Below are 27659 nucleotides of genomic sequence, written 5' to 3' on the forward strand. Positions count from 1 at the left end.
CCTAGATGTGCTACGTGCTACCAAGGGTGCTCATGTGGATGTTTACTGATTGTGAAAAAAACTTTGATAGTTTGTTAACAATTAGAGACAAGTTCCATATTTGTATCTTACTTGTAGCCTGAGTTATCAATTTATGTAATCAGGGAAAAACTTTTCCGACACCCCGTATGCATCTGTCCTGTTCTTGGAGCCATGTTCCCCCCCTACACGCAGGCTGTTTCTCCTCTTCATGATGGTATTTACCAACAGGATAATGCTGCGTATCATACAGCTCGCAGTGTACGTATGTGGTTCGAAAAGCACAAGAGTGAGTTTCCCGTGCTTCCCTGTCCACCAAATTCCCTGAATCTGTGGGACCACCGTAATCGGGCTGTTGGTGGGGAGAAACCAAGAGCAGCTGGCCAAGGCACTGGAGTCACCATGTCTTCACAACCCTGTCGGTACCTCGCAGAACATCGCTGCCTGGCGCTCCCTGCTGCGAAATGTCGTTTGACAGGTGTTCACAGTAATGTGACTGGATAGTGTAATTAACGGTCCACGTAGCATCGGGGCTCATCAGATAAGTGTACATGGTGTCAGTGTTGCCACTGAGCGCTTCACTGTCGGAGCGCCTCTCTCTGCTGCCGCAACAAAGACCATGGTCCTACAGACTTCTTCATAGTGTGGGTGTGGATATTTGTAGTGCTGCAAAGAAATCTATTTACTGACTCGAGCTACTAAGCGCGGTAGTGCTGCTTGACTGACCGAGCAATACGACAGTAAAGACGATGCACTGGGTTAGTACCACTTTCCTGAACTCATCGATTTCATATCTGCCTAACGGTCACAGAATCCCGAAAAATGCGAGTAGCGATACCGCTGAATGACAAATCGCAGGATCGACAAGCTACGATCCCTCACTATCGAATTTCGAAACGAGATTGTGGAAATTTTTCCTACTTACACGAGACAGAACACGGCCTTCTATCAAATAAATAAATTCAAATGCGATTTTTGAATGAGAAGACAGTTGTGTAATCTCTCCCCAGATACAGAACGCATGTGGCGTCTCTCTTGCCTACACTGATGTGACAAAAAGCATGGGACACCTCCGAGCCGGCCGCGGTGGTCTAGCGGTTCTAGGCGCTCAGTCCGGAGCCGCGCGACTGCTGCGGTCACAGGTTCGAATCCTGCCTTGGGCATGGATGTGTGTTATGTTCTTAGGTTAGTTAGGTTTAAGTAGTTCTAAGTTCTAGGGGACTGATGACCATAGATGTTAAGTCCCATAGTGATCAGAGCCATTTGAACCATTTTCGAACACCTCCGAATATCGTGTCGCATCTCCTATTGCTCGGCGTAGTGCAGCAGTACAATGTGGCAAGGACTCAACAAGAGCCGGCTGTGGTGGCCGAGCGGTTCTAGGCGCCACAGTCTGTAAGCGCGCGAGCGCTACGGTCGCAGGTTCGAATCCTGACTCTGGCATTGATGTGTGTTATGTCCTTAGGTTAGTTAGGTTTAAGTAGTTCTAAGTTCTAGGGGACTGATGACCTAAGCAGTTAAGTCCCACAGTGCTCAGGGCCATTTGAGCCACTCAACAAGACGTTGGAAGTCATCTGCAGAAATTCTGAGCCATGCTGCCTCTACAGGCGTCCGTCAGTGCGAAAGTGTCCCACAGATGTCCGATGGGATTCCTGTCGGTTGATCTGCGTCGCCAAACCATTAGATCGAACTGTCCAGAATGTTCTTGAAACCAATCGCGGGCAATAGTGGCCCGCTGACACGGTGCTCTGTCACCCATAAAATTCCATCGTTATTTGGGAACAAGAAGTCAATGAAAAGCTGCAAATTTTCTCCAAGTAGCCAAACATGACCGTCTACAGTTAGTGATCGGTTCAGTTGGGCCAGAGGGCCCAAACCATCCCACAGAAACACAATCCACGCATGGAGCCACCACCAGCTTGCTTTTTTGACAACTCGGGTCCATGGCTTCCTGGGATCTGCGCCACATTCTAACCATAGCATCAGCTCTTACCAGCTGAAAACGGGACTCAGAGGACCTGCCAACGGTTTTACACTCGCCTAGGGTCCAACGGATATAGTCACGAGCCCAGAAGAGGCTCTATAAGCGGTGTCGTGCTGTTAGTAAAGGCACTGCCATAGCCCATTAACGTCAAATTTTGCGCACTTTCCTAACAGATACGTTCGTCGTACGTCCCCGCGTCGATCTCTGCAGTTATTTCATGCAGTGTTGCTTGTCTGTTAGCACTGACAGCTCTACGCAAACGCCGGTGCTCTCTGCCGCTGCGTTGTCCGTGACGAGAGGTAATGCCTGGAATTTGGTGTTCTCGGCACACTCTTGAGTCCGGAGATATTGCATTCAGTAACGAGTTCAGAAGTGGAATGTCTCACGCGTCTAGCTCCAGCTACCATTCCGTGTTCAGAGTCTGTTAATTCCCACCGTGTGGCTATAATCATCAGAAACCATTTCACATGAAACGCCCTGAGTACAAATGTAAGCTCCGCCATTGCATTGCCGTTTTGTACCACTATCTGTGTATGCGCATATCGTTATACCATATCAATGGCTCATCAGTGCAGGCATAAGCGGGTCATACCAACAGCGATGGTTTCTTCGGAACAGACCAGCAGAACTCGTCTTCTACAAGGTAAAAGACTTATTCCTTGACATCATGATCTTTGAGACATACGAGAAAACACAGTGACATGAAAATTGTATGGTCCAGAATTATATGGAAGGATCTGTTTTGTGTGCACCTTCGCTCGTTTTCGGAGATCCCGAAAAGGTTTAACTTATTAGTTGTGTGACAAAATCGCCACCTAATGTTTAAAACTGATTAATCAATGCTTTCGTGACGATATACTGAGTACCACAGTTAGTCGACAACTAGTGGAATAAACCCTCAGACGATTTGTAAAATTTTAGCTATCGTAGATCCTCCGAGACTATTCACTACCCCTTTTCCGTTTCTACATCTAAGTGCATAAGTCACCTTAGGGTGTGGCGGTGGATATTTCTGGTTCCACTATCATCTCTCCCCGTTCCATTCGAGAATAGTGCATGGGAACAATGAACGGCGGAAACCTCTGTCTAGACTCTAATTTCTCTGATTATAACGTTGTCGTAATTTCACTAGACGTATATTGGAGGGAGCGATACGTTGTCCGCCTCTTCTTGGCAAATACCATCTCTCCCAGTAAGCCTCGCCGTAAAGCACAACGCCTTTCTTGTAGCGCCTGGCACTAGAGTTTATTAAGCATGTCCTTAATGCTCTAGCGCTCACTAAAATGAAACGCCAGCGACATTGTAGAACATCTCTTCGTGACCCTCAGGTCTTACATCGGCGGGAAACCCGCAAATGTATCAGACGCAAACGACCAACTCTGGGCGCTGATGACGCAAGGTAAAAGCACAGATAGCTTACACGCACGGATCGTGTGTCGAAACGCGACGTCACTGATTGTTTTGTTTGTGGACTGTCCTACGTTTGACCCCTCTTGGCTCTGTATACTCATGGTTTTCAACCACCTGTTTCTCCTTCTTCCTCTTTCGTTTCTCGATTTCAGTTCCGAAGTTGACCCTGTGATGCAATCCTGTCTTGCCGGCAACCACACACAAGTTGGCAGTTCCAATGTTGAACTCTGCACTACTTTCTATTTATGTGACTGTTCCGCATTCTTAGTTGCGTTAACGGACCGAAGTTACGAGCCGACCATATGCGTTTTATCACTCTCCCAACAGCCGCATCCTTGGTCGAGGTCGATAAGGCAGGCCTGTGTGGTGGCGCTCGACTCGGAGGTAAGGTGATTCGAATCATGGTGGTGAATGAAATTTTCAGAGTCAGTATTTGGCCGGCAAGGGACGGACAGATGGTCGCGTAAAGTTACCGATCATCGGACTTTCTGCCAACCCCCTGTGTTAAATTACAGACGTCTCATGAAGTGATGGCAGGTGACATTGTTGATAGTGATCAATCAATCAGACGGGAACGTTAAGCGCTGCGGCCCACTTTGTTTTATTCGAGGGGGGGGGGGGGGGGGGAGAGGGAGGGCATCATGCAATACTACACCATACACGCATCCATTCCACTCACCTGCGTTCCTCAACTCCACATGTGACACAAGTCTGATGTATCCGCGAGGAAAGAAACCTATGTGTGTGGAGGAAGAATATCCTTTCTAACAGCCGGCTGAACTTACCCCGTGGTATTTCCCAGCCAACAATGACATATAACGTTTACATTCTCTCTCACAATACTTAATTTCGTTCAAAAAGGCCTCGGAAGGTCCACCGGTACCGACCGACCGTCGCGTCATCCTCAGACGATGTGGATATGAGCGGGGGGGGGGGGGGGGGCACGTCCCCAGCACACTGCTGTACCGGCTGTTGTCAGTTTTCGTCTCTGTAGCCACTACTTCTCAATGAAGTAGTTCCTCAATTGGCGTCACAAGGGCTGCGTGCACCCCGCTTGCCACCAGCGCTTGGTAGACCCGGACGGTCAGCCATCCTAGTGCTAGCCAAGCCCGATAGAGCTTTACTTCGGTGATGCCATGGGTTCTCGTATTACCACTGCGGCAAGGCCGTTGGCACTCCCACAATACGGAGATTCAAAGAATTCAGTTGCAAGACGATCATACATAAGGTGTTTCCGTTATTATGATACAAATTTTACGAATGATGGAGGACGGCGAATGAATAGGTTTAAACAGGGAATTCCGGTAAATGATTGAGTCGGAAGTTATGAAGCATGGCTAGTGCAGTCGAATACGTGAACGCACAAGTCGTTATTCGCATAATTTTTTTTTCTTATTTACGTAAGAGCTAACGAAGTAGGGCGGTGAAAGCCAATCAATGCAGACCTGTATTATGAGACGTATAGACAGGACACCCGATTGAAGATCGTTTCAGACGAGAGACTTTCTGTTCAAAATAGGCTACTCTTGGAAGGTGCGCGTCAGGCGGCCGCGTGTAAATCAGCTGCCAGTCACGTCGCAAGTTGATAACTGACGTCGTGTGATGAACTGACTGTGTGGAGTGAGGAGCTGTAAATTCCAGAGTGTGCTGCACACACCGAACGCGTAAAAACAGGCGACTGGGAAGTTGTGTGTTTACAGAGGAAGTTAACCTATTCTGGCCCAGCTCACCCCTTATGTAGTATAGTTCTTGGGCTTTTGTGTCTCCTTAATCATTATTTATTGCTCCATGTACCGTCTTATCATCTTGCAAAGTTCGCTTGACGACTTAGTATTTTTCCTAGTAGTGTCCTCCCCCAAGAGAGGCAAAATATCTGACGGTAAAATTTTTTTTTACGTTTTACAGTACCGGTACATAGACTAAGAAACAACCTAGACAGTGCGTAAACAACAACGGAGATAGATAAAATTTTTAGTGAAAATTGTTTGAAAAGTCAAAATGCCACATTTATTGAAGGAGTAAAGTAGTTTGCAATTTTTTTGGCATTTAGAATGAAAACAAAATACAAAGGGTGAAGCATTCTAAATACTGTGCAATATGTTTCTAAGTATACATTTTCTCGAGCAAGTAAATGCTAATGCTTTCCTTATTTTTCAGTTCTCAGCAGTGTGGAGAGTTTACAGTACGACCTCTTTCAAGAATATCCAATATTAACTTTCCTCTTTCATTAATAAACTCTGTTTTCATTCATAGTTTCTTATTTTGTTAGTGCATTACAACTTTTTATAAGAAGGGCGGTATCTTGTAACCTTAGTTTCTCCTTTCTGGTATCAAGCTGCAAAGCGGACAGTTCTCACAACACAGGCAACTTCGGCCCTGGCATCTAAAGGAAAACGGTCGGTCGAGACAGACGAGGCACAGTAGAGGAACAGAACGACAGGGGCTCTGGGGTAGACGCACTTGCCACGCCATTTCGATTGCGACAAAAAGGTCGGGTGCGCAAAAGGTGCTTAGAGCAATGCGTATACGTTGGGTATACGTTGTCCCAATACGAAGGATCTGCAGCTCAAACAAAACCTGAAAATTGGTGGTAAGGACTATGGGACCAAACAGCTGAAGTCATCGGTCGCTAGGCTTACCCACTACTTAATCTAACTTAAACTAACTTATGCTAAGGACAACACACACTCCCATGCCCGAGGGAGGACTCGAACCTTCGACGGGGGAGCCGCACGAACCGTGACGAGACGCCTCAGACCACACGGCTACCCCGCGCGGCGAGTCGCAGGTCACTTTACGCACCTTGCTGGTGATCTGCGGAGTCACATGTCGCCCCGAATTGGTGGTCCCGAAAAGCAGGTCCTTTCCGTAGCTACTGCGTTCACTTAATCTGACCCCACTCGATGTCTTTCTTGTTGAGTCCTGCCAATAGAGTTTCGAGCGAGACATTTATTGACGCAAAACAGGATCTTGTGGTGAGAATCCTCGCTCTCGAACAACACGAGTGTAATTCTAACCGTTCCGACAGAATTTTCCGCAGTGATGCCATGATTTCACAGAGGCCGGAAACGCAGCTTAGAACAAGTGGTTTAAAAGCATGACCTTGTGCAAACTGTCCAGGCAAATAAATTTATTGCACAAATGTATGTACTTCGATTTTATATCGTCAGGAGACAAACGGTAAATTACCAATTTTCTCTTTCCTGCTTATGGTTTTCGAGTCAGTCGTTCTCCGACCAGGGTTTCTTAGTATCGTCGTCTACACTGATCAACCAAAACATTATGACCATCTGCTTAATACCTTGTTGGTTCACCTTTGGAACGCAATACATCACCGATCCTGGCAATCATTCATCCATCGGAGTGTAAGTAGGTTTGCGGAGATATTTCGCACCAGATGTCTACGCCAAGTCATGTAATTGCCATAAAAACAGCCTGCTGATTTGCGTACGCGCTAATGGCTCCGTATAGCGACCACTTTTGATTGAGTCATACGCACATCAGACGAATTTGGTGGCCAAGACATCGACGTGACTTCACTATCATGCTCCTCGAAACATTGTAGCGCAATTACGGTTTCGAGTCACGGACAAATCCTGCTGAAAGATGACATCGCCGCCGGCGAAGACATCGAGCGTGAAGGTATTCAGGTAATCCTTAGCTGACATGTTCTCTTCCATTACTGACACAGGTCCCATGCAAACGCAGGAGAATTTTCCCCACAACACAGTACTGTTCCCAGCAGCCTGCGTGGCGCGGTGCATGCCTCGAGCCGACGTTCACCTGGATGACGGGGTTTGTGGAGACGACCATCCATATGGTGTAGCAAAAACGTCATTCATCCGCCAAGGTGACACATTTCCGTTGATCTTTGGTCCAGTTCCGATGTTGCCACACTCACTACACTCACTGCATTCGTAATGGACGGTATAGTTGGATCGACTTATGAACACGCAGAGGCGTCTGCTGCGGAGCCCAATGGTAAACAATGTGCGCTGAACAGTGTCATCTGAAACGTATGTGCGTGTACCGGCATTGTGCTCATTCGATAGGGACGCTTCAAATCGCCATCTATCCTACTTTACAGCCGGCCGGGGTGGCCGAGCTGTTCTAGCCGCTACAGTCTGGAACCGCGCGACCGCTACGGTCGCAGGTTCGAATCCAGCCTCGGGCATGGATGTGTGTGATGTCCTTAGGTTAGTAAGGTTTAAGTAGTTCTAAGTTCCAGGAGACTGGTGACCTCAGAAGTTAACTCCCATAGTGCTCAGAGCCATTTGAACCATTTTTAAACCTACTTTGCACAGGAGAAAAGCATCCGAACCCCACGTTCTGAGAAGAGTCGAGGACGTCCAGCCATTTAGCTCCTGGTGGTAGTTCTCTGCCCTTCCACCACTTTCCGTAGATGTTCTGACTGTAGCACGCCAACATTCGACCAGCTTCACGATTTTCGAGATACTCGTTCACAGTCTCCTGATGAAGATAATAATCTACCCTTTGTCACAGTCCCTTATGTAGGTGGATTTGCTCATTCACGGCTTGTATCTTCGCTGGAATGACTCCCCATCCATTTCTTTTCCGCTTACATAGTTTTTTTTACCTCATCACGTGTCCACGGGGCCACCAGACGCCGTTCAACCGCGCCGTGGGCAGTGGTTCAAATGGCTCTGAGCACTATGGGACTTAACATCTGAGGTCATCAGTCCCCTAGAACTTAGAACTACTTAAACCTAACTAACCTAAGGACATCACACACATTCATGCCCGAGGCAGGATTCGAACCTGCGACCGTAGCACGGCAGTGGTCTTAATGTTTTCGCTGATAAATGTATCAAATGTTTATTTGACCATTATCTAAGCACAGAGTATATTTTCGCAGTGATAAAAATAACGTAGCTACGAAAATACTAGAAAGCAGATGGCAGGGTACAAAGAGTGAAATAGAAGACGGAGCTTGATCACTTGGAATAGAGCTTTGAATACAGTCAGACAGCCAACACTAATGAAAAGCGATTGTGTCCTTCCTACTTCTTGTAGACCTGTCTTGAAGTCACTTTAATGTTTCTAGGGAAATTAAATCCCTTGGAACTGCCTGCATTTCTTCGTTCATTGTGATTACACATCAATATACTGAATTATTCATTCGCTGTTACATATGAAACTGTCTTCGAGGCCTAATATTTAACGCTGATGGCAAGTATCGCGGAAGTCCATCGTCGAGATGCCGGTGACCACCTCATAATAGTCAGTGTTGGGATGTCGTCTACTCAGTCTCTCCAATGAAAAGATACTACATAAAATAAATTGCGAAATCTAAAACACAAGTCGCCAAAAACATGCCAAGTCGGACTGTATGCAACAGATTCGGCGTACAAAACATTTATTAATTTTTACTCCTACTTACGACTGGACGAACGTGTGTACATGTACGTACGTACGTACGAACGTGTGTACATGTACGTACGTACGTGTGTGTGTGTGTGTGTGTGTGTGTGTGTGTGTGTGTGTTTTGTTTGCGTTTGTGTGTGCGCGTATGTGGTCGCTGGATACGTTTCCAGAAAACTAGAATGACAGTTTTGATGTTATTTATATTTATTATGCATGGAACACTAAAGACGAAAATGCTCATAGTGTTTGTGCACAGATCGCTGAAACGTTGTGGTTTAGCGCACGGCGGGAAGACTTGTGATGGACCGACTAAGAAGCTGTGAAAAGTGGCAGTTTCCAGTTTTATGACAAATGACGTTTAAATCACAACTGCACAATCCTCTGGTATGTTATACCGTGGTCTATTTGGATCCGTTAGATAACCCAGCGTTTCGTTTCTTCCTGTGAAAATATCTTCAAGGAAGGAGCTCTGTAGCACACGATGATATATCACTGACGGCCATCAAAGTTTGCACTTCACAATAAGACCATTTAAATTGGCTCTCAGATCCCAATATAGTGAACCAGTGAATAGTACATAACGATATCTGTAAATAAACTCTGAATAAAGGGGCCTCGTTTGACCCCATTCTAGAACTCAGCCAAGGAAAAAACCCCAGCCATTACCGAGAAAGAATCCCGAGGTATCCGCATTGCAGTCAGACACAATTTCCTTTCAGCACCGGAAGCAGACGACGAAATCCTGCTATCGATGAAAATCCCATTCAACAGGAAACGAAAACTAAGAGAGACTATGAGGTGAAGTTTACGGCGACAGACGCAGAAACATCAGGAAAATTGATGACAGTGAGCCTAAAAGGGACTCTGAGATAAAATTGGGAACGCTGATCTATTCAGAAAATTGAATTCATTAGCACAAAGATTTAATAGTCATCATACAATCAGACATACACTCCTGCGCAGTTGGATAAGAGGTCTCTCTTGTTTGGGTTACCGCTGTTGTAGCTCAGTGGTCACAGTATCTGGTTGCTGTGCAAGGACCCGGGTTCGATTCACAGTACTGCCAGGGACGTTTCATTATTAGGAGGAATGGAATGCACACTGAAATGTTACTTGAAAGAGAAGTAGCGGCTCCTAGATCTAGAAAGCCGACAATGGCCCCGAGCTAATCGTTTGAACCTCCATACAGTCCAAATGACGCCAATGATGGCGGATGAGATGGCGGTCGATCCCCAGATTGACCTGTATGGATCATAACGCGGTACGTCACTTGCTTTGCCTGTATTGGCGAGTGTGCGTTCCTTGCCCCTCTCGTCATATTTTGCTGTGGTTCTAGGGGCGATAAGCGCTTCAACGACAGCAAGATGCAAGGTATCAGTTCACTCTATCACAGAGAGACAATGAGTCCCTGCCGCACCTCTGGGACCGTGTAGGGACCAGGTATCATATGTGCCGCCATGTCACGTTGTAACGATTAAGCCTAAATAGCCCCACACTTTAAATACACCATAAACACCTGCTTAATAGCGCGTTGGTAGAACTTTACAAGGCGGTACAGCAGCATAGGTTCTACAAATCCTCGGTAGTTTCCTGGAGATACATGGCACCAACTGTCTACGCAGGGATCACATAATTCCCGTAAATTACCACCAAATCATCATATGGGCCCGGAACTGGCTTCTGATTGTGTCGCAGTTGTGTTCCATCGGGTTCATAACTACTGAATTTGGAGGACATCAGTGTCACTTCACACCCATGTTCCTATGACCGCTGTGGCAAGATTCTGTGCTTGTGACACTGATATTTATTCTTCTGGAAAGTGCCAACACTTATCCTACTGCAGATGTCATTGCGAAAGGCATCAGACATCAAGGAATAAGTACTCTGCAGTCCGCAGCTGTCATGGGACTTCAATATCCTCCATATCATAATACTTCCCTCAGAGGCCCGCGTCATTGTGCAGTGCATTTTTCGAGCTGCCGCTCACCTGGATATGGCCGTATCCAGATGGGACCATAGACCTGGTCTAATAAGACACCTGATTCATCCGACCAGATGACACGTTTCCACTGATGCGAGGTCAAATTTCGATGATTCCGTGTCCATTAGAGCTGTGACTGACGATGCTGTTGGGTCAACATTGGAGCACATAGGTTAGTCCGCTGCGGAACCGCATATTTAACGTTGTGTTTCGATACACTTATGGCTGCACCAGCTTTGTAGTCTGTCGTCAGACCTGCCACATATCGCCCCCTATACTGCTTTACGCAGGAGGCAAGTCTCCGACTTCGACGACCTGCGATGGGCTGTGGACGTCCAACATCTGGTCGCCTACCCGAGGTTTCACCGTCCTTCATTGACTTTCCATGTATACTCATGATTGTAGCACGTGAGTAGTCGATCATGTTCACCGTTTACCGAGATGCTCGTTCCGAGGTTCCGGAGCACAACAGTTTGTCACAGTCACTTAGATTAGAGGATTTCCCCTTTTTGCGAAGTTCCTCGACATGGTACTTCACGTCTGAGGCCTGTCTAGTGTGACGACGTCGGCTTCTCTGTGTAGAGGATTTGGACTTTCAGTTGTTGTAACTGAGTTGATTTAATCAGCGGTCGTGGTATACCGAGACATGTGATGAACACGATGGCTCGCATTTCTCTGTGTTTCGAGAAATACGTCACTTCGTTATTCAATTTTCAGTCATGTTTAGGGCAGTTTTCATATATCCCGCAACCAGGTTTGTGTTTGTCAACGCGTAGCAAAGTACTGCATACTCTACTGTCCGTGCACGGAGAGCAGCAAGGACGACAGAAGTGTGCAGGTTGGATTCATTTCTCTGCCCAAGGCGGCGCAGGTGGGGAGCGACGGCGACCGTGTTGACATTTGCAGCTGGACGCGCTCATTCTGAATTCCCGGCGGCGCCGCGACGCCCACGCGCCCGGGCGGCTGCAGAAACGACGCCAAGGCCGCGGCGGTAGTCCCAGAAGGCGGAGGTAAGTATAGGCCGGCGCGGTGACTCAGTGCGCCGAGCCTCTGCGGCAGCCCAATCTGCATGGTGCTGTACTAACTGCCGGTCACTGAAGTCCCGTCACCATGAGGGCGGCGTGCAAAAAGCTTCAAATTAGCATTAAGTGGACCAAACATACTGATCAAAAGTATCTGGACGCCCCTATGCAATGCGGAATTCACGTCACTAGAGGCAGACCCGCCAATATAAAACAAGGTAGGGAATATTGTAATATAAGAAAAGGCAGGGAGTATTTTATTGTCAACAATAATAATAATAATAATGAGAGTATAGCATTGGTGGCAGGGAGACCCCTCGCGGGGCGGTTCGGCCGCCGCTCCACAAGTTCTTTAACGCCATTACAGCGACTTGCGAGTGAATGAGGATGAAGTGATGATCAAAGACACACACAACACCCAGTCATTTCGAGGCCGAGAAAATCTCTGACCCCGCCGGGAATCGAACGCGGGATCCCGTGCGCGGGAAGCGAGTGCGCTACTGCAAGACCACGAGCTGCGAACATTGTTAATAATCACAGGTGGAAACATCAGCGACCAAAGACATTACTAGCTAGGGCATAACCACCTATGGCAAGCTAACATACACCCACAAGAGACAAACGTCGGCAAGCCCCTGCATATCAGTAACGTTGACTGAATGTGCCAGCTGCTATTAAAGCGAACCAACAGGGAGACCGGCACAAACAAATCGCTAACACCACCCTACACTGTGAATCTAATATATGACTTACCGGACGCAAAACGATGATGAACGCATCTGTTACAGGTATGCTGAGGCTGACCGAGAAATTAACACCGCCACCCAGCGGCAGACGCCGAGTATCAGCACCGCACAACGTCAAAGGTTATCGACCTGCATGATACCCGCTACTAACAAAGCCTACCCTTGCATGACCTGCCACAGGCAACAAGAAAACCGTTACTGGTCTTACAACCCGACCGAACCATCGCAGAGGTTCTTTTTCCCTTGGCTCTTTCCTTGGCACTTTTTCCCTCTGCCCTTCAAACAGCTACCCTTCGTTCAACTTCCGACCCAGTCTATCTTCAGATGACCGCGTATTAATGGTTAACCTTAAACAGACGAACGCAAACATCGCAGTAGCCACATCATGAAGGAGGTCACTCTAGTGAAAACTAACCCTTTTGCAGAGATGGCAGCAGACCTTTTGTGTTGGCCATCATGCCGGTGTGGGTGTGGAGTGGCTTTTTCTCAATTTTTTTCTTTCTTATTGTTAGTAGGGACCGATGACCGTAGCAGTCCGGTCCCTTTAATCCCACAAACCAACTTATTGTTAGTAGAGGAGCAATGACTGCTGAATGGGTGTGACGTCGAACGTGAACAAGTCTCTGCATTTCACCAGAGTAACAAATCCATCAGGGACATTCGAGCCCTTCTTAAGCTGCCCTAGTCGTCTGCTGGTGAGGTGATTGTGAAGTGAAAGCGAGAAGGAATAACCACAACCAAATCAAGACCATACAGACTGCGTGTACAGACGGATAGTGTCCGTCGAACATAGGGGAGGGTGGTTGTTAAAAATTGAATTAATTCAGCGGGAGGAATCAATCATGGGTTCCAAATTGCTACCAGTAGTCCAGCTAGTACAGTGACTCTCTGTATGGAAGAAAGGACAGGGTGCAATTGTCGACCAGCTCCTCGTAAGACACACATTTCTGCAATCAGAGAGACGCTTGAGGTAAAGGGCCACACCACGGGACAATGAATGGCTGGAAACGAGTGATGTGGAGTATGCATGACGACACACCCTGTGCCAATCCGATGGAAGGGTTTGGGTTTGGCTAATGTCTAGAGAACATTTCCTGCCACCATGCATAGTAGCAACAGTGAAGTACAGATGAGCTGGTTTTACAGTGTGTGGTTGTTTTTCGCTATTAGCTTGCGGTCCCTTTATTATACACAAAAAAACACAATATGCGGAGTGACAAGAATACTTTATACAATCTTGTGTACAGCGTACAGTAAAGGAACGGTTCGGAGACGATGATCGTGTCGCACCCTGTCATAAAGCAATGTCTTTGAGAGCAGTGGTTTGTGGACTTGCCTGTCTACATCCCTATTTCAACCCATGACTCCTTTAGGATGGGCTAGAACATTGACTTCACTCCAGATCCCGGCGTAGAACATCACTACCTTCCCTGGTTTTGGCTCTTTAGGAAGTACGAGCTACCATTCCTGCCTGGCTTTCAGCCCCTCATTGAAAATGTCGCAAGCAGAGTTCAATACGTCATACATCGAAAGGGTGGAGACACCCCAAATTAATGTCGACTGCTAGTTGTCCTGAAACTGTTTATCAGATAGTGCACTAGGAAAGATTACACAACGGGTTTCTCATTCAGAAATAGCATTTGACTATTGTTTTTGAAGATCGTGTTCGCCACGTGTAGCAAGAAGCATGTACAGGAAATCGACCAGTGCAAGATCGTGGCGTAGTAAGACTACAGGATACCGTCCCGCGACATCGATGCCCTCAGTGGTTAGGACCACACGACTGTCATGCGAATACGAAATCGATGAGCTTAGGAGGATCATACGCAGCATCTGAATGGCCTACGCGACTAGCGCTCGAGAGGACATATTCCTCACCCAGCTGTGGTGGACTGTAGTGTCGCGTCGCTTACCTAGATTCACGAAATAAGCTTACCTAGATTCACGAAATAAGCCCGTTGGCAGCATTACAATTATCGAGACTGACAGTGCGACGACGTATGGAACAAGACAGACTGTCAGTGCGGAAACCATTGTTCTGGGTTCCTTTCATGCAGCAGTAGAGGGTGGCGTGCTGACGATAGTGCACCCAACGAGAAAACTGGACCCTTTGGTGACATAACGTCGACTTTTCAACGAGTCCGAGTACTGAAGATAGCACGACAAAGGACGTATCGCTGAATGGTGACTCCAAGCAGAAGTAACTCTGCCAGGCTGCAGTCATTGTCGTCGCGAAGGCCCAGCACCTGGCGTGATGTCATAGGGTGCCAGTGGGTAGACAATACGATCATCCGATTTGCATGATCGATACTTCGGACTGCATGCGTTTCGCCTCTGAAGTGTTAAAGAAGGTAGCTGTGCTCCGTCTTTCATTTCTCCATCTCGCTATCCCTCAACAGGTCAACATAAGACGGCATTTGGTTCGTGCTGTCGGTAGAGATGCACTACGACTATTAGCAAGGCCAGAACGTCCATCAGATCTCTCACTCACTGAAAACATCTGGTCATGGCTTACCGAGAGACTTTCACGTGAATACTTTCCAGCTACTACTACTAATAAACTCTGGCACACAACCGAAAAAGAATTGAATGGCATACCACTACCTGTCACTCAAGCTCAGTTCGACTCAGTGTACAGCCAAGTCAGCACTGCTGTTGCTGCCTGTGTACTAAATTTGACTCGTTTTGTATCCCTAAATCATCTACATATTTTGTCATGTCTTCCTCTAACTGAATTGTACACCGAAATGACAAAAGTCCTGTGATAGCGATATGCACATATACAGATGGCAGTAATACCACGTCACAGGAGATGTAAGAGGGCAGTGCATTGGCAGAGGTGTCATTGGTACTCACGTCATTTACGTGAAGAGGTTTCCGGCGTGATTATAGCTATAAGACGAGAATTAACAAACTGAACGCTGAATGGTAGTTTGGGCTAGACGCGTGGGGCATTCCATTTCAGAGTCAAGGGAATGCCGAGAATACCAAGTTCCAGGCGTTACTCCTCATCACTAAGGACAACGCAGTGGCCGATGGCCGTCACGTAACGACCGAGAGCAGCGACGTTGGAGTAAAGTCGTCAGTGCTTACAGAGAAGTATCACTGCTTCAAATGACCGCAGAAATTATTGTAGTACGTACGACGAAAGTATCCATTCGGATAGTGAACCACAATATGGCGTTGACGGACTATGGTAGCAGACGACCGACGCGTGAACCTTCGCTACCAGCACGATATCTTCTATGACTCCTCTCTTGGGCTCGTCACCAAGTCGGTTGGACCCTAGACGCCTGGAAAAGCGTGTGCTAGTCATATGAGTCATGATTTCAGCTGACTGTAGGGTTCGAATGTAGCGCAGAGACCACGAAGCCATGGATTCAAGTTGGCAACAAGGCACAAGGCTGGTAGTGGCTCCCTAATGGTGTGCGCTGTCTTTACATGGAACGGACTTTGTCCTCGGTCCAACTGAACCTATGACTGACTAGAAATGGTTATGCTTCAAGTACCTGGAGACCATTGGCCGCCATTCATGGACTTCATGTTCCCAAACAACGATGGAATTTTTACGAATGACAATGCTCCATGTGAGCAGGCCACAACTGTTCACAGTTGGTTTGAAGAACGTTCTGGACAGTTCGATGGAATGATTTGGCTACCATGATCGCCAGACATGAATCGCGTCAAACACTTATGGGACATAATTAAGAGCTCACTTCGTGCACAAAGTTCTGCACTAGCTAATCTATCGCAATTACGGATGGCTATAGTTGCAGCACGACTCGGTATTTCAGCGGGTCACTTCCAACCTGTTGAGTCCATGTTGCTGCACTACGCCGAGCAAAATGAGGTCCGACACGATATTAGGTGGTTTTTCATGGTTCCTGTCACCAGGGTGTACACGCTGAATAACTAAAATTTCGTTAATTTTAATCCTTATTGGTACTGCAGCTTTAATAACCGGCAGTGTATGTAACATCAGACTTTGTGGCGCATATCTTTGGACGTTGCACATGTCACCAACAGTCAAAACAGTAACGTATCGCTATTGAGCCGATGAATCTGTAGGCTACATATCTCTATATCTATACTTCGTATAGCCATGTCACTGTGAGTAGGAGAGAACACCTGCGACGCCACTATCTGCCCCCCCCCCCCCCCATTTAACACTCTATTTGTGACAGATGCGTGGGATGAATGACAGTCGGTAAGCCTCCGTGTGAGCTCTAATTTCTTTCATCTTCTTCCTCTTGACTGTTTCGCGAAACACATAAAGGAACAAGCAAAAAGTTACCTGACTATTTTGGAAGGGCACTTCCAGAATTTTGACAGTAAACTTATTCATGACGCACAATGCCCCCTTTTTGGCCTCTGTCACTTGAAATTTTGCAACTATCCTGCTTCGTGAGTCGGCCTGAAGCGAACAGAATGGTTTAATACCGATCGATGTAATTCCACATTACCGAACTCTCTTGACATTTCAAAATGGAATCACAATTACTTTGTGTGTATATTAGGCATAAAAATACCTTGTAGGACTTTCAGTACAGTGTCAGTGGTGGAATGTACAAGAGAAGGTGTCGGTGGCAGAAAACCTCCTCCCGAACAGGCCATGAAGGCCCAGCGGTGCCGACCGGCCGCCGTGTCATCCTCAGCTCATAAGCGTCACTGGAATCGAATATGGAGGGGCATGTGGCCAGCACACCGCTTTCCCGACCGTATGTCAGTTTCTGAGACCGGAGCCGCTACTTCTCAATCATGTAGCTCCTCAGGTTGCCTCACAAGGGTTGAGTGCACCCCGCTTGCCCACAGCGCTCGGCAGACCGGATGGTCACCCATCCAAGTGAGAGCCCAGCCCGACAGCGCTTAACTTCGGCGATCTGAGGGGAAACGGTGTTACCACTGCGGCAAGGCCGTAGGCTGCTGGTAGCAGAGGATAAGATGTTATATATCGTGGCTACGTGGTTAAGAATAGCATGTAGTAACCTTACCCAAGGACGTTTGTTGAGTTGATATTTGACAAAATGTCGTATCTGCCACTCCCGTTCGACATCTCTCATTCTTAGAGTCGGTCACACACAAGAATGTAGGATGGTTGCTTGACTTGGGGAAGGAGACCACAGAACGCGGTCATCGGTCCCATTGGATTAGGGAAGGATTGAGGCATTTGCGTGAAGCGATTTAGGGAAAACACGGAAAACCTAAATTAGGACTGCCGGATGAGGGTCTGAACCGTCGCTCTCCTGAATTCGAGCCCACTGCGCTGTTTCGCTCGGTCCAGAATATGGCTCGCAGAGAATAGGTTTAGAGCATAGTTTTTTTATTTGTGTGTGTGTGTGTGTGTGTGTGTGTGTGTGTGTGTGTGTGTGTGAGAGAGAGAGAGAGAGAGAGAGAGAGAGAGAGAGAGAGAGTTTCCATTGCATCACTGTCCACAGGACTATGACCTCGAGTACGTGGGTCGACAGTCTCTATGTGCCGACTGGGTTCACTATAAGGATGATATACTGCGGTAACTGAGAAGGAATGAATGAAGGAAGGAAGGAAGGAAGATCAGGGTTTAACGTCCCGTCGACATCCAAGTCATTAGAGACGGAGCACAAGCTCGGAATGTTTCAAGGATGGGGAAGTAAATCGGCCGTTCGCTTTCAATGGAACGGTCCCGCCGTTGTCGTAGGGTGATTTAGGCGACTCACGGAAAACAACTCAGGATGGCCTGACGCGGATTTGAAATGTTGTTCTCCCGAATGCAGTCTAGTGTGAGAACCATAGCGCCTCCTATATCGGTTCAACTGAGAATTTGCACTGCTCTTATCGTGGAGAGAATAAGAAGAGCGTAAGCAGAGTAGCAGTGTCGAGAGTCGAACCCAAAGCTTTTCCGTGGACTCTGCATGTTGAAAAGTGTTGCTGCCTTCATACACTGACAGAGAAGAATACAGAATACGCAACCTTCTAACTGAATATAAGGCAAACGAAAACGATATAAATTAAACGATTAATGGATGAGAAGTATTAGTCAAGATACAGACATGTTAAGAATACAGATGCATCAGAAATAGTTTGAGTCGATAACAAGTAATTGTAAATTGTGAGAGAATTTCGTTGGGTAATTTGCTTTTCATCACTGAAGAAGTCTGATGATGAAAAATGTTTGTATATGAACGAGAACAAGTGGAGTATCTATGAATAGAAGAGGTTTTGAAAAGGAGCAATTGCAAGGTCTCGTAACAGCAAAATCAATTTCTGTGGCATTAAGAAAGAGATTCATCAAGTGTTTTGTGCAAAGTGTAACATCGCATGGCTGTGAAACATTTGTAGTGAAAAAGAATGGAATAGTATACTGTGACATTTCTGAAACTTGGTTATGGAGAAAAATCCTTAAAGTCAAACAGACTGGCAGAAGAAGGCATGACGCAATACTTGTAGGAGTACGAGGGGAAAGAAAACTGGTGGAAACTGTAAGAGTGCCAGAAACTTCATGGGTGAGACATTACGACAAAGTCCCCTGCAACGAAAAAGTTACTGAAAGTAAGGTCACTGGGAAAAATGGGGAGGAAAGAGGTGGCTTAACATGATGGATAGTATTAAAAATGAACGAAGTTAGCAGCGAATCGAGGAAGAAACAAATGAGAGGCGAAAGTGGAAGGCGGCCAATCTATACCTGATGCAAGACGGATATAAAAATGGAGAAGGAAATTGGCTACATTGTAGACAGTCATAGCGGGAATTACACCCATACAGTATGGCATTTTCATCATTGTAGGCATGAGCTGGGCGCCACGCAAAAAATTTAACATTCCTTTTTTTGGTTCTGTTTTGCGCTGACTCAGAAAACCGGTAGCTTGTCGGGATTCTTGCGCAACAGACACCACAGATTACGAGCCAACCGTTACGAAATGTCTCAGCTCTTTATCTCTGATCTGAAGCAAACAAATTCAGCTCCCGTGATTCTACAGCCGCCGTCGCTTGCTTATTTTTCGGAGTACATTGATCCTGTAACGCTCCGTTTAGCATTCCAGGACCCCTGTGCACACAGGAGAAAAATAATGAAAAAACACACACACACAAACTACAGTGATGCAGTACAAGGTTCGTGAAGAATGGAGTGAGGGTGCCCACAAAGTTGTTGAGGTTTGCGAGAATGTCAGTCTGGAAGACAGGCATCGTACCTTAGTGGTTGCTTCCAACATAGTCTCAGCCGTTAACGAGCGATATTACGTCTTCCAGGAAATCTGCATACCCGACTTTCTTCCGTGTTAGCCACAAGCCATTCGTTCTTTAACTCGTGACCCCATAGTTGTTGGGGAAGGCCCACTTGGATTTCGAAGGGATTTCAGGGTGGTGTTAATATTAGCAACTCGTATTAAATGCTCAGAAACGTAAAGCTGTGCACTTTACGAAACGAAAATACCTATTTTACTATGAATACAATGTCAGTGAGCCACAACTGACATCGGTCAGCTTAAATAAATTTCCTGGTTCATCAATTTGAATGGATCTGAAATGGAAGGGTCACATTCGCTCGTTAGTAGGTGAAGCAAGTGGTAGACCTCGTTCCACTGGTTTGACACTAGGGAAATGCAATCAGTCTACAAATGAGGCCGTTTATAAAACACTCATGCGACCCATCCTAGGACACAAACAGGACAACATGGAGGTATTTAAGATATATTTAGTGCAGCACGAATGGTCACAGGTTTGTTTGAGCCATGGGAGAGCGTAACGGAAGTATTGAAGAAACTGGAGCGCCAGACGCTTGAAGATAGGTGCAAACTACCCGGGGAGAGCCTGGTTACAAAGTTTCAAGAACTAGATTTGAGTGACGAATCTAGGAGTGTACTATAACCCTGCAGGTATCCATAATACAGCGTCCACATATAGGTTTAAGCGATGATTCTTCCCGCACTCCATTCGAGAATGCGACGGGAAGAAACACAACGGTTACAGTGGGAAGTACCCTCTACCATGTACTTTACGGTGCTTTGTAGACTATATACATAGTTTATGCAGATGAGATACGTCGGATGGGAGTGACAGACAGGCAGGAGCATCAGAGTTTTGAAGACTCTTAAGAGGCTGTTTCGAAATCTGATTCGTGGCGAGATTTTCCAATTATGTTACAGATAACAGACATTCTGGTCGGGTGTTATGAAAGTTCGTGAGGCCTATTCAAACGAACAGACAACACACTTGGCAGAGAGTATTGTTATTTAAGGACAAAAAACGCAAAATGAAAGGCGATAAAGTGTAGTGGAAAGGAGAAGAACGTCAGTGGAAGTAGTGAAATTGTATTTCTATCTGGGAAGTTATATTTCACAGGTTGGCTGAAGCATGTACAATAACAGGAGAAGATTGACGCAGATGTAGAAAGCTTTCTTCTATAAGAGAACTCTAGGGTTAACAGATATTGATATCGAAATTAGCAACAAGTTCTTGAGAATATGCGTCTGTAAACTATCGAAAAATCCACAGAAAAACGAACTGGAAGCACCTGAATTGTTGTGCTAATGGTGTTTTATTTAACGGATGAAGTAAGAACTAAGCAAGAAGTTTATGGAAGATTGTTACCAGAAGAAGTGAAAGACTACTGAGACATCTGTTAGATTACCCTGGCAGGCTGGAGAGGTAGAAGTGAAAAATAAAAGAATCACACCAAGACTATAATACGGAAAACTGATTAAAGAGGATATTGAATAAAGTAGTGACGAAGATATGAAAAGGTTAACACAAGACATAAAAATACGGAGGGAAACATCATGATTAAGGAACAGTTACACCACACGCTTAAATGAAGCTACATTCGAACTTACGGGGAAATAAGCGTTAGTTATTCCGTCTGCTTACCTTCGGAAGTAGAAAGGAGTGGAGGGGGGAGTAGGGGGACAGATACAGCTAACGCAAATGACTACCAACACTGGGGAGGCATAATCAGCTGTTCTGAAACTCAAATATAAATGCAGAAGATACTGAAATAGATTTTTCAAACTTTGGCAATTATAAAGGACCCGACATTTGGCTCTAATGGTGACTTCAGTTTATCCGGTTTCTCGCTGGCGTTGCACGATATCTGTGACTGTCCCTTTTAAGAAACTGCCACTTTTGCTTCCGTCACCTCTGAGAACTAGTTGACACGATGCTTTTTGGTGAAGTACCGCAGTTTTTCAGGTATTTATGTAATAACACATTAATTTATCTTCTAGTTACACTTTCCTTTCAGACGCCATGTATTCGCTGTCTATCGTTGTTTAAGTTAGCTGGGGAAATATGGTCTCAGACCGAGATACGAGATATTTTTGTTCATGTTTGTGTACTCACTGTGGCAGGGATGGGCCGAATACTCCCACAATAAGTAAATACTGTTTTTTGTCACAAACTTAGTAAATCGATCAATCCATAATGGTGATTTAAATTATTTTTTTATTCAGTTGTGCTTCAGGTGTGCACAATACAAGATTAGTTAATGTAGTGCCAACTAGTTCCGTGAAATAATGCGGAATTTTCTAATATTTTGTTAACGCCATGTTTCATTAATTTCTTTATCTGCTGAGCCAATGAAGCAACTGTCTTATTTTATATGGAAGTTTCCACTATTTTCAACAGCGTTCGAAACCCTTTGACAAGAGGACATTTGTACATCTTGTTACGGTTTCGACGTGAAACTCTGTTAAACAGAGTCGGTTACCGTCTGGAGTATGAAGGTCACAGCCGCCAACACATCGGCATGTTTCAGTTTATTACCCAATGTTTACGTGGCAATTGAAGGAAGACGCTGTTGTTTCAGCACCATTGGCTTTCATACACACAAAGGATTTTTTTAAAGGTTCAGTGCTACACTGCATCGTAAGTTGTTCGAGTTTCAGTGATACATAAAGTTTAAATCTGTCAAGAAGAGTTCAGATAACCTCCGATCCACTTTTCAACGTCTCTCAACCGTCATTAAAAAGTATGTAGCTGTGTTCAAAATAACATAACTGCTTTAGTGTCTCCGTCGCTAAATATGTTACGCTCGTAAATCACACAACAAAATACTTGCCTCTGGACTTAATATCCCTCTTCCTTTTTTCACTACCATTAAGATTTCGGAAAACATTGTGGGTGCACGCCTCAGCTGACAGATTTCATGTGTAGGTATCATCACGTTTATATTATACTAATAGCAGTACGTACAGACGTATATAAGCAGTCTCTCTTAATGAAATTCTCTCATGAATATTAATAAGACAGCCCTGCCGGTGTATTGATACCTGTTTAATATGACCGGTTTCGATCGACAGAACATCATCATGTAAACTTCAGTTCAACAAAACGTAAATGAGCATGAAACCTATAGTAAGCTATACGTATAGATGGCATGCAACCCCCCCTCCCCTTCCCCCCATTCCTTGTCCACAATTTTCTTACGCAATCCCGAAAGAGCTGTGCCGGTATCATGATATCATGACTTAAATACTCTTCCAAGCTATTGACGGAGTGTTTGTATGATCTTCATGTTCCAGAATTTGTTTCTCGTCTTACGTAAGATAAATTAGACTTCTTAAGCCAGGATACTGGCACAACTCTGTGGAGATCACTTATAAACCTCTTGGCAGTGTGAATTTCATGTCATTTATACGTAAAACTTACTATAGTTTACACTATAATTTTTGATTGGTACAACTGCAGGTAACCCAATGCTGTTCTGTCGAAGGACGCAGATCGTGACATAATAAATGTGTACTGATACAGCTGTGTTGGTTTCCTATTAATATTAACAATTAGCTGTGGAGTTCAAGATGATCAAGATTACCCTTTCTCATAGATGAAACAAGAAAAGTATTACACAGGTAAACTGGTAGTTTTTGTAGTTACTATTCATATTTTTTGTACTTGCTCTGTTAACATTATTCAATTAACTGACACGTGTGTGGTTCTTTGCAACTCAGACAAAAGTGCTACGAAGTGGGCAAGAAAAATATGTAAGTGTACTATCTATGTTTAGCGAACGCATGAAAGAATAAGAACAAAAAGCACTTCCGCTACTCCTCCATATTGAAATATGATGCAAATGTATATAAAATTCACAACGAGAAAGACTCTATCCTGCTGTATGCTGGTTTTACTAAATGTGTAATCATACACCAGACACTCTTACCCGAAAGGAGTACTACCAAGCTAACCTGAGGGTTGCGTTGGCACTTTTGAACTAGTTGTACCAAACTGTGTGAAAAAAACGTAGGGAGAACAGTCACGATCCATATATACACGAGAACTACCCCAGGGTAAGTATGGATACATCGAAACCCGTAGTGTATTTTTAATGAAGCCAGTTGTGACTCGTTATGTATGTCAGTTTCGTAACTGATACTCTGGTTGGAAAGTGTGAATTAAGATCCAGACTGAATCTTTCATTCTGGAACGAAGTGAGCGCTATTTTGAGATTTCCCAGCTTATTAAAACTATATACCGGCACGGGATTCGAACCAGGATGCTAGTGAACTATCACCGACTCAGTTGCCTAGTAGGTAAGGCTCACGGCTCTCCCTCATTGCTTCAATTCTTGCAGTAACCTGTCCTCCACCCCCCCCCCCCCCCTTACGTTGCAAACTTCATTCTTGGATAGCTCAATATCTTTGGGTTAGAATCAGGTGTGGAGTGGGTCGCAAGCTGTGCTAGGCTAGATCTGTAAGTAAAAGATTTCGAGGCCTGGTGCGGCACACTGATTTCATCTGTGATGAAGTTTCAGCCACGCAATAAGTTAGTGTTGAATGAAAAGGTGCTTTAAAAATTTGTTTCCTTTAGAACTTGACGTGGGTGAAGATAGCGGCGTCATGATAACTCCTTGATCACTTTTTCCAGTGCTGATTACTTTTTCAGTGTTCCATGTTAACGCGGCATCCAGTAAAGATTAAAGCCATGTTCAACTCTAATGTTTGGGAACAACGGTTTACCTGGGATCGAACTAGTGGTGGTGGTAATGCCCTTGTCCTCATTTGAAGTTTGACTTCAATTTACTAGCTAGTTATGCTGTGATACACGAGAACTACAGATCATGAGGTAAAATGATCAGGACGAAAAGCCCTGATCTTACATTTACGTTAGCCCACTTACGTCCTCTTAGCTCTTCCGGGCGCGTTACGCTAGGTCATCTGGAAGGCCAACAGACAGATGGCGGCCACAGAAGCAGTGTTGTATACTTGTGAACACCAAAGGTGTCGAACGGTAGTGTGACGTATCTAAGGAGACGAAAGTGGACAAAAGTAAATGTAAGCCAGTGATTTTCATCTTAATCATTATATTTCCTGACTATCATGTGAGCCCAGGGCATTTTGGCCAGGTGGCTCATTTAATGACTGCTGTTTAGCATATTAGTGTGCACCTCTTTAATGGTTTAGAAATGAACAGCCAGATGAGGAAAGCGAGACCTTCGTAATGTTTCGAAGTGTGTTTTCACTGTCTTAAGGAGGTCATACGCTTAATAGATATAACGATAGCCTTAACAACAGCTAATCCATCACATGGCTAATACTGAATATCTGTATGTAGCAGGGTTGACACATTCAGTTGTATTTATAAATCTTAATTTATTTGCAATCGCTTTCCGTGTTATATTACACCACCTTCAGGCACCTCTATGATACCAAGTGATCATATGGGTATATAGTAAACATCGTTCTACATCACGCAGAGCATAAAGAAGAAAAAGAAGAAGAAGAAAAACAAAAACAAAACGATGTCCGCTATGCTTCTTTTCTGCTATGGTATGGACAAGGAATCAAATCAACAAGACTTATTAATGAGATGCCACCGTTTACACCATAGCAGCAAAGGAGTTTCAGGATAGTGGACTTTGCATCCTCTACCCTATAAAGGTAAAGCCGTGATTAACCCGTAGGTCGGTTTGAATAGTACAGAGCATAAAGACGAAAAAGAAGAAGAAGAAAAACAAAAACAAAACGATGTCCGCTATGCTTCTTTTCTGCTATGGTATGGACAAGGAATCAAATCAACAAGACTTATTAATGAGATGCCACCGTTTACACCATAGCAGCAAAGGAGTTTCAGGATAGTGGACTTTGCATCCTCTACCCTATAAAGGTAAAGCCGTGATTAACCCGTAGGTCGGTTTGAATAGTACAGAGCTTTGTTAATCGTAGCCCTTTAGGAGGTCATATGCCGCTGCCTTTTTCGTCCGACCTTTGAACTGAGTTAGACACCAGTTATATGGGGAGCTACTCGTAGAGTTTAATGTGGATTCCTAATCACGACGCAACTTGGCATTTTTCACATCAACAATTTTTGCCAGAGGACTAACAAGTGTAAAGTGGCCAATTAAAACTGTGCGTCTGATCGAGAACCGAACCCAAGGTCTTCGCATCCATAGCCTGGCGCCTTACCACTGAGCCATCTGTACAAACTGCCCACTATCCACGAGATCATTCGGCATCGTGGAGAGGTCCGAAGCAGGTTAATGTGTTCTGAGTGTGAAAGAACTGGGTTCAATTTCCGGTACTTCCAGGGATTCTTCCAGTAGTGGTACGACTGAAACAGGGTGCAATCAGGTTCGTCATGACAACTGTGAGGAGCTGGCAACGGCCGCTAGGGCGGTGTGATGACGCCACGCCCCACCATAGCGAATCACAATGGCGCCACTGGCAGAGGATGACACGGCGGTCGGTCGAATCTCAATGTAGTTAACGCACAGTTCGCTTTTTTGTAACACATGAAAAAAGATAAATTATTACAGCTGAAGATGTAATCCGTATTACATAAAGGTACAGTGACAGTTGTCGTCCCACAATCTGTTCGAAGATGGATTTACGGAGAATATTAAAATAACCTACAGTTCCATGTGGACTACGGACCACGGGGAGATGCATTTGTTTAGGGTCGGACTAAGGGGGTGTGGAGAGTCCTGGGCTCGACAGAGACGGCGGCGAGTCTCACCTGGTGCGGGGGTGGCGGTGGGCTGTCCTCGTAGAGGCTGCCGTTCATCATGGCCCACCACGTGACGCCGGCGCCGCCGCTGCCGTTGCTGTTGCTGCCTCCGTTGCCGGGCGGCGCCGGGGGCGAGGACATAGGCGCCGCCGCCACCGCCAGCGACGGCGACAGCACGCCACCCGCCCCCGGGGGCGGCACGGCGGCCGCGGGGGCGGTCGAGGCGGTCGCGTCCACGTAGTGGCCGCCGTAGTGCGCGCCGGCGGCGGAGACCACAGGGCCTCCACCCCCGGCGCCCGGCACCACGCCGCCGCCGCCGCCCCCGCCGCCGCCGTGGTGGTTCAGGTGATTGAAGTGGTGGTAGGCGGCCGCATGGTGGTGGTGGTGGTTGAAGTGGTTGATATGGTGGTGGTGGTTGATGTGGTGGTGGTGGTGATTGAGGTGGTGGGGGTGGACGTCGTAGAGGGCGCCGCCCCCGCCGGCGTCCACGTCGGCCACGGACAAAATCGCGGCGGCCGTCGGGGACGAGCGGTTCGGCTTGATCTCCCACAGCTTGGCAGCTCAGCGGCGGCGGCGGGGGCGGCGTCCCGGCGCCGCGGGGGCGCGCATAGCCCGCGAGGTTGGCACCCCTGGCTGTCTCCTTTGCGCGTGCTCTGATCGATACCCGGCCGTCGATCTATGCTATCCTAGGGTCCGTCTCAGACGTATACTGTTCCACTCCGCACCGATTCCATTCCCAGTCTCTCCTCTCCAGGTAAATGCTAAGCAGCACAGCAAATTTCAGTATTCACTCCCGAGACCTGCTGAACTGCCCGTCTACAGCTGGAAACTACATGTAAACACGCTGTCTCGCGACAGTTTTTCCAGACCGAAGAGCACCGCTCTGGAGAGCGGCGATTCGTGTGCCGCTGCTCGGACAACACTGCTAGCACGCGGGACTTAATTGGGAGCCGGTTCGGGCGGGAGCGGTCGGTGCCTCGGCAGCGAGTTTGGCGCCGCGAGGTTGGCAGCGACGCCGCGCGGCGCGCACGCAGGTGCGCAGGTGGTGGGGGCAGCGAGGGGCGGCGTCGGGGGGCGGCGGCCGGAGGCGTCGGCGCGGCAGACGCGCGCCGCCGTCCCAGGCGGAAGGGTCGCCTCTGGGCGGCGAGCTGAACTTGCCGATACAGCGGACTAATAAAAGAGCAGCGCACTCCCGTACTGTC

The 27659-nt window shown here is 46.4% G+C and overlaps 1 protein-coding gene across 1 annotated transcript in view; it reads right to left on the reverse strand.

Annotated features, from left to right (window-relative positions):
• The window catches only part of LOC126293228 (trithorax group protein osa-like), a 54830-nt gene extending 28180 nt beyond the window's left edge, over positions 1-26650 (reverse strand). Inside the window, exons 1-2 of the mRNA XM_049986349.1 lie at positions 26467-26650; positions 11586-11828 (exon numbers count right to left, since the gene is read on the reverse strand). Coding sequence (XP_049842306.1) covers positions 11586-11828; positions 26467-26598 — 375 coding nt within the window. The 5' untranslated portion in view covers positions 26599-26650. The remainder of the gene's footprint in view (positions 1-11585; positions 11829-26466) is intronic.
• Between the last annotated feature and the right edge of the window lie 1009 nt (positions 26651-27659).

The sequence above is a fragment of the Schistocerca gregaria genome, chromosome 10, assembly GCF_023897955.1.
Source record: "Schistocerca gregaria isolate iqSchGreg1 chromosome 10, iqSchGreg1.2, whole genome shotgun sequence".
Classification (NCBI taxonomy): Eukaryota; Metazoa; Arthropoda; class Insecta; order Orthoptera; family Acrididae; genus Schistocerca; species Schistocerca gregaria.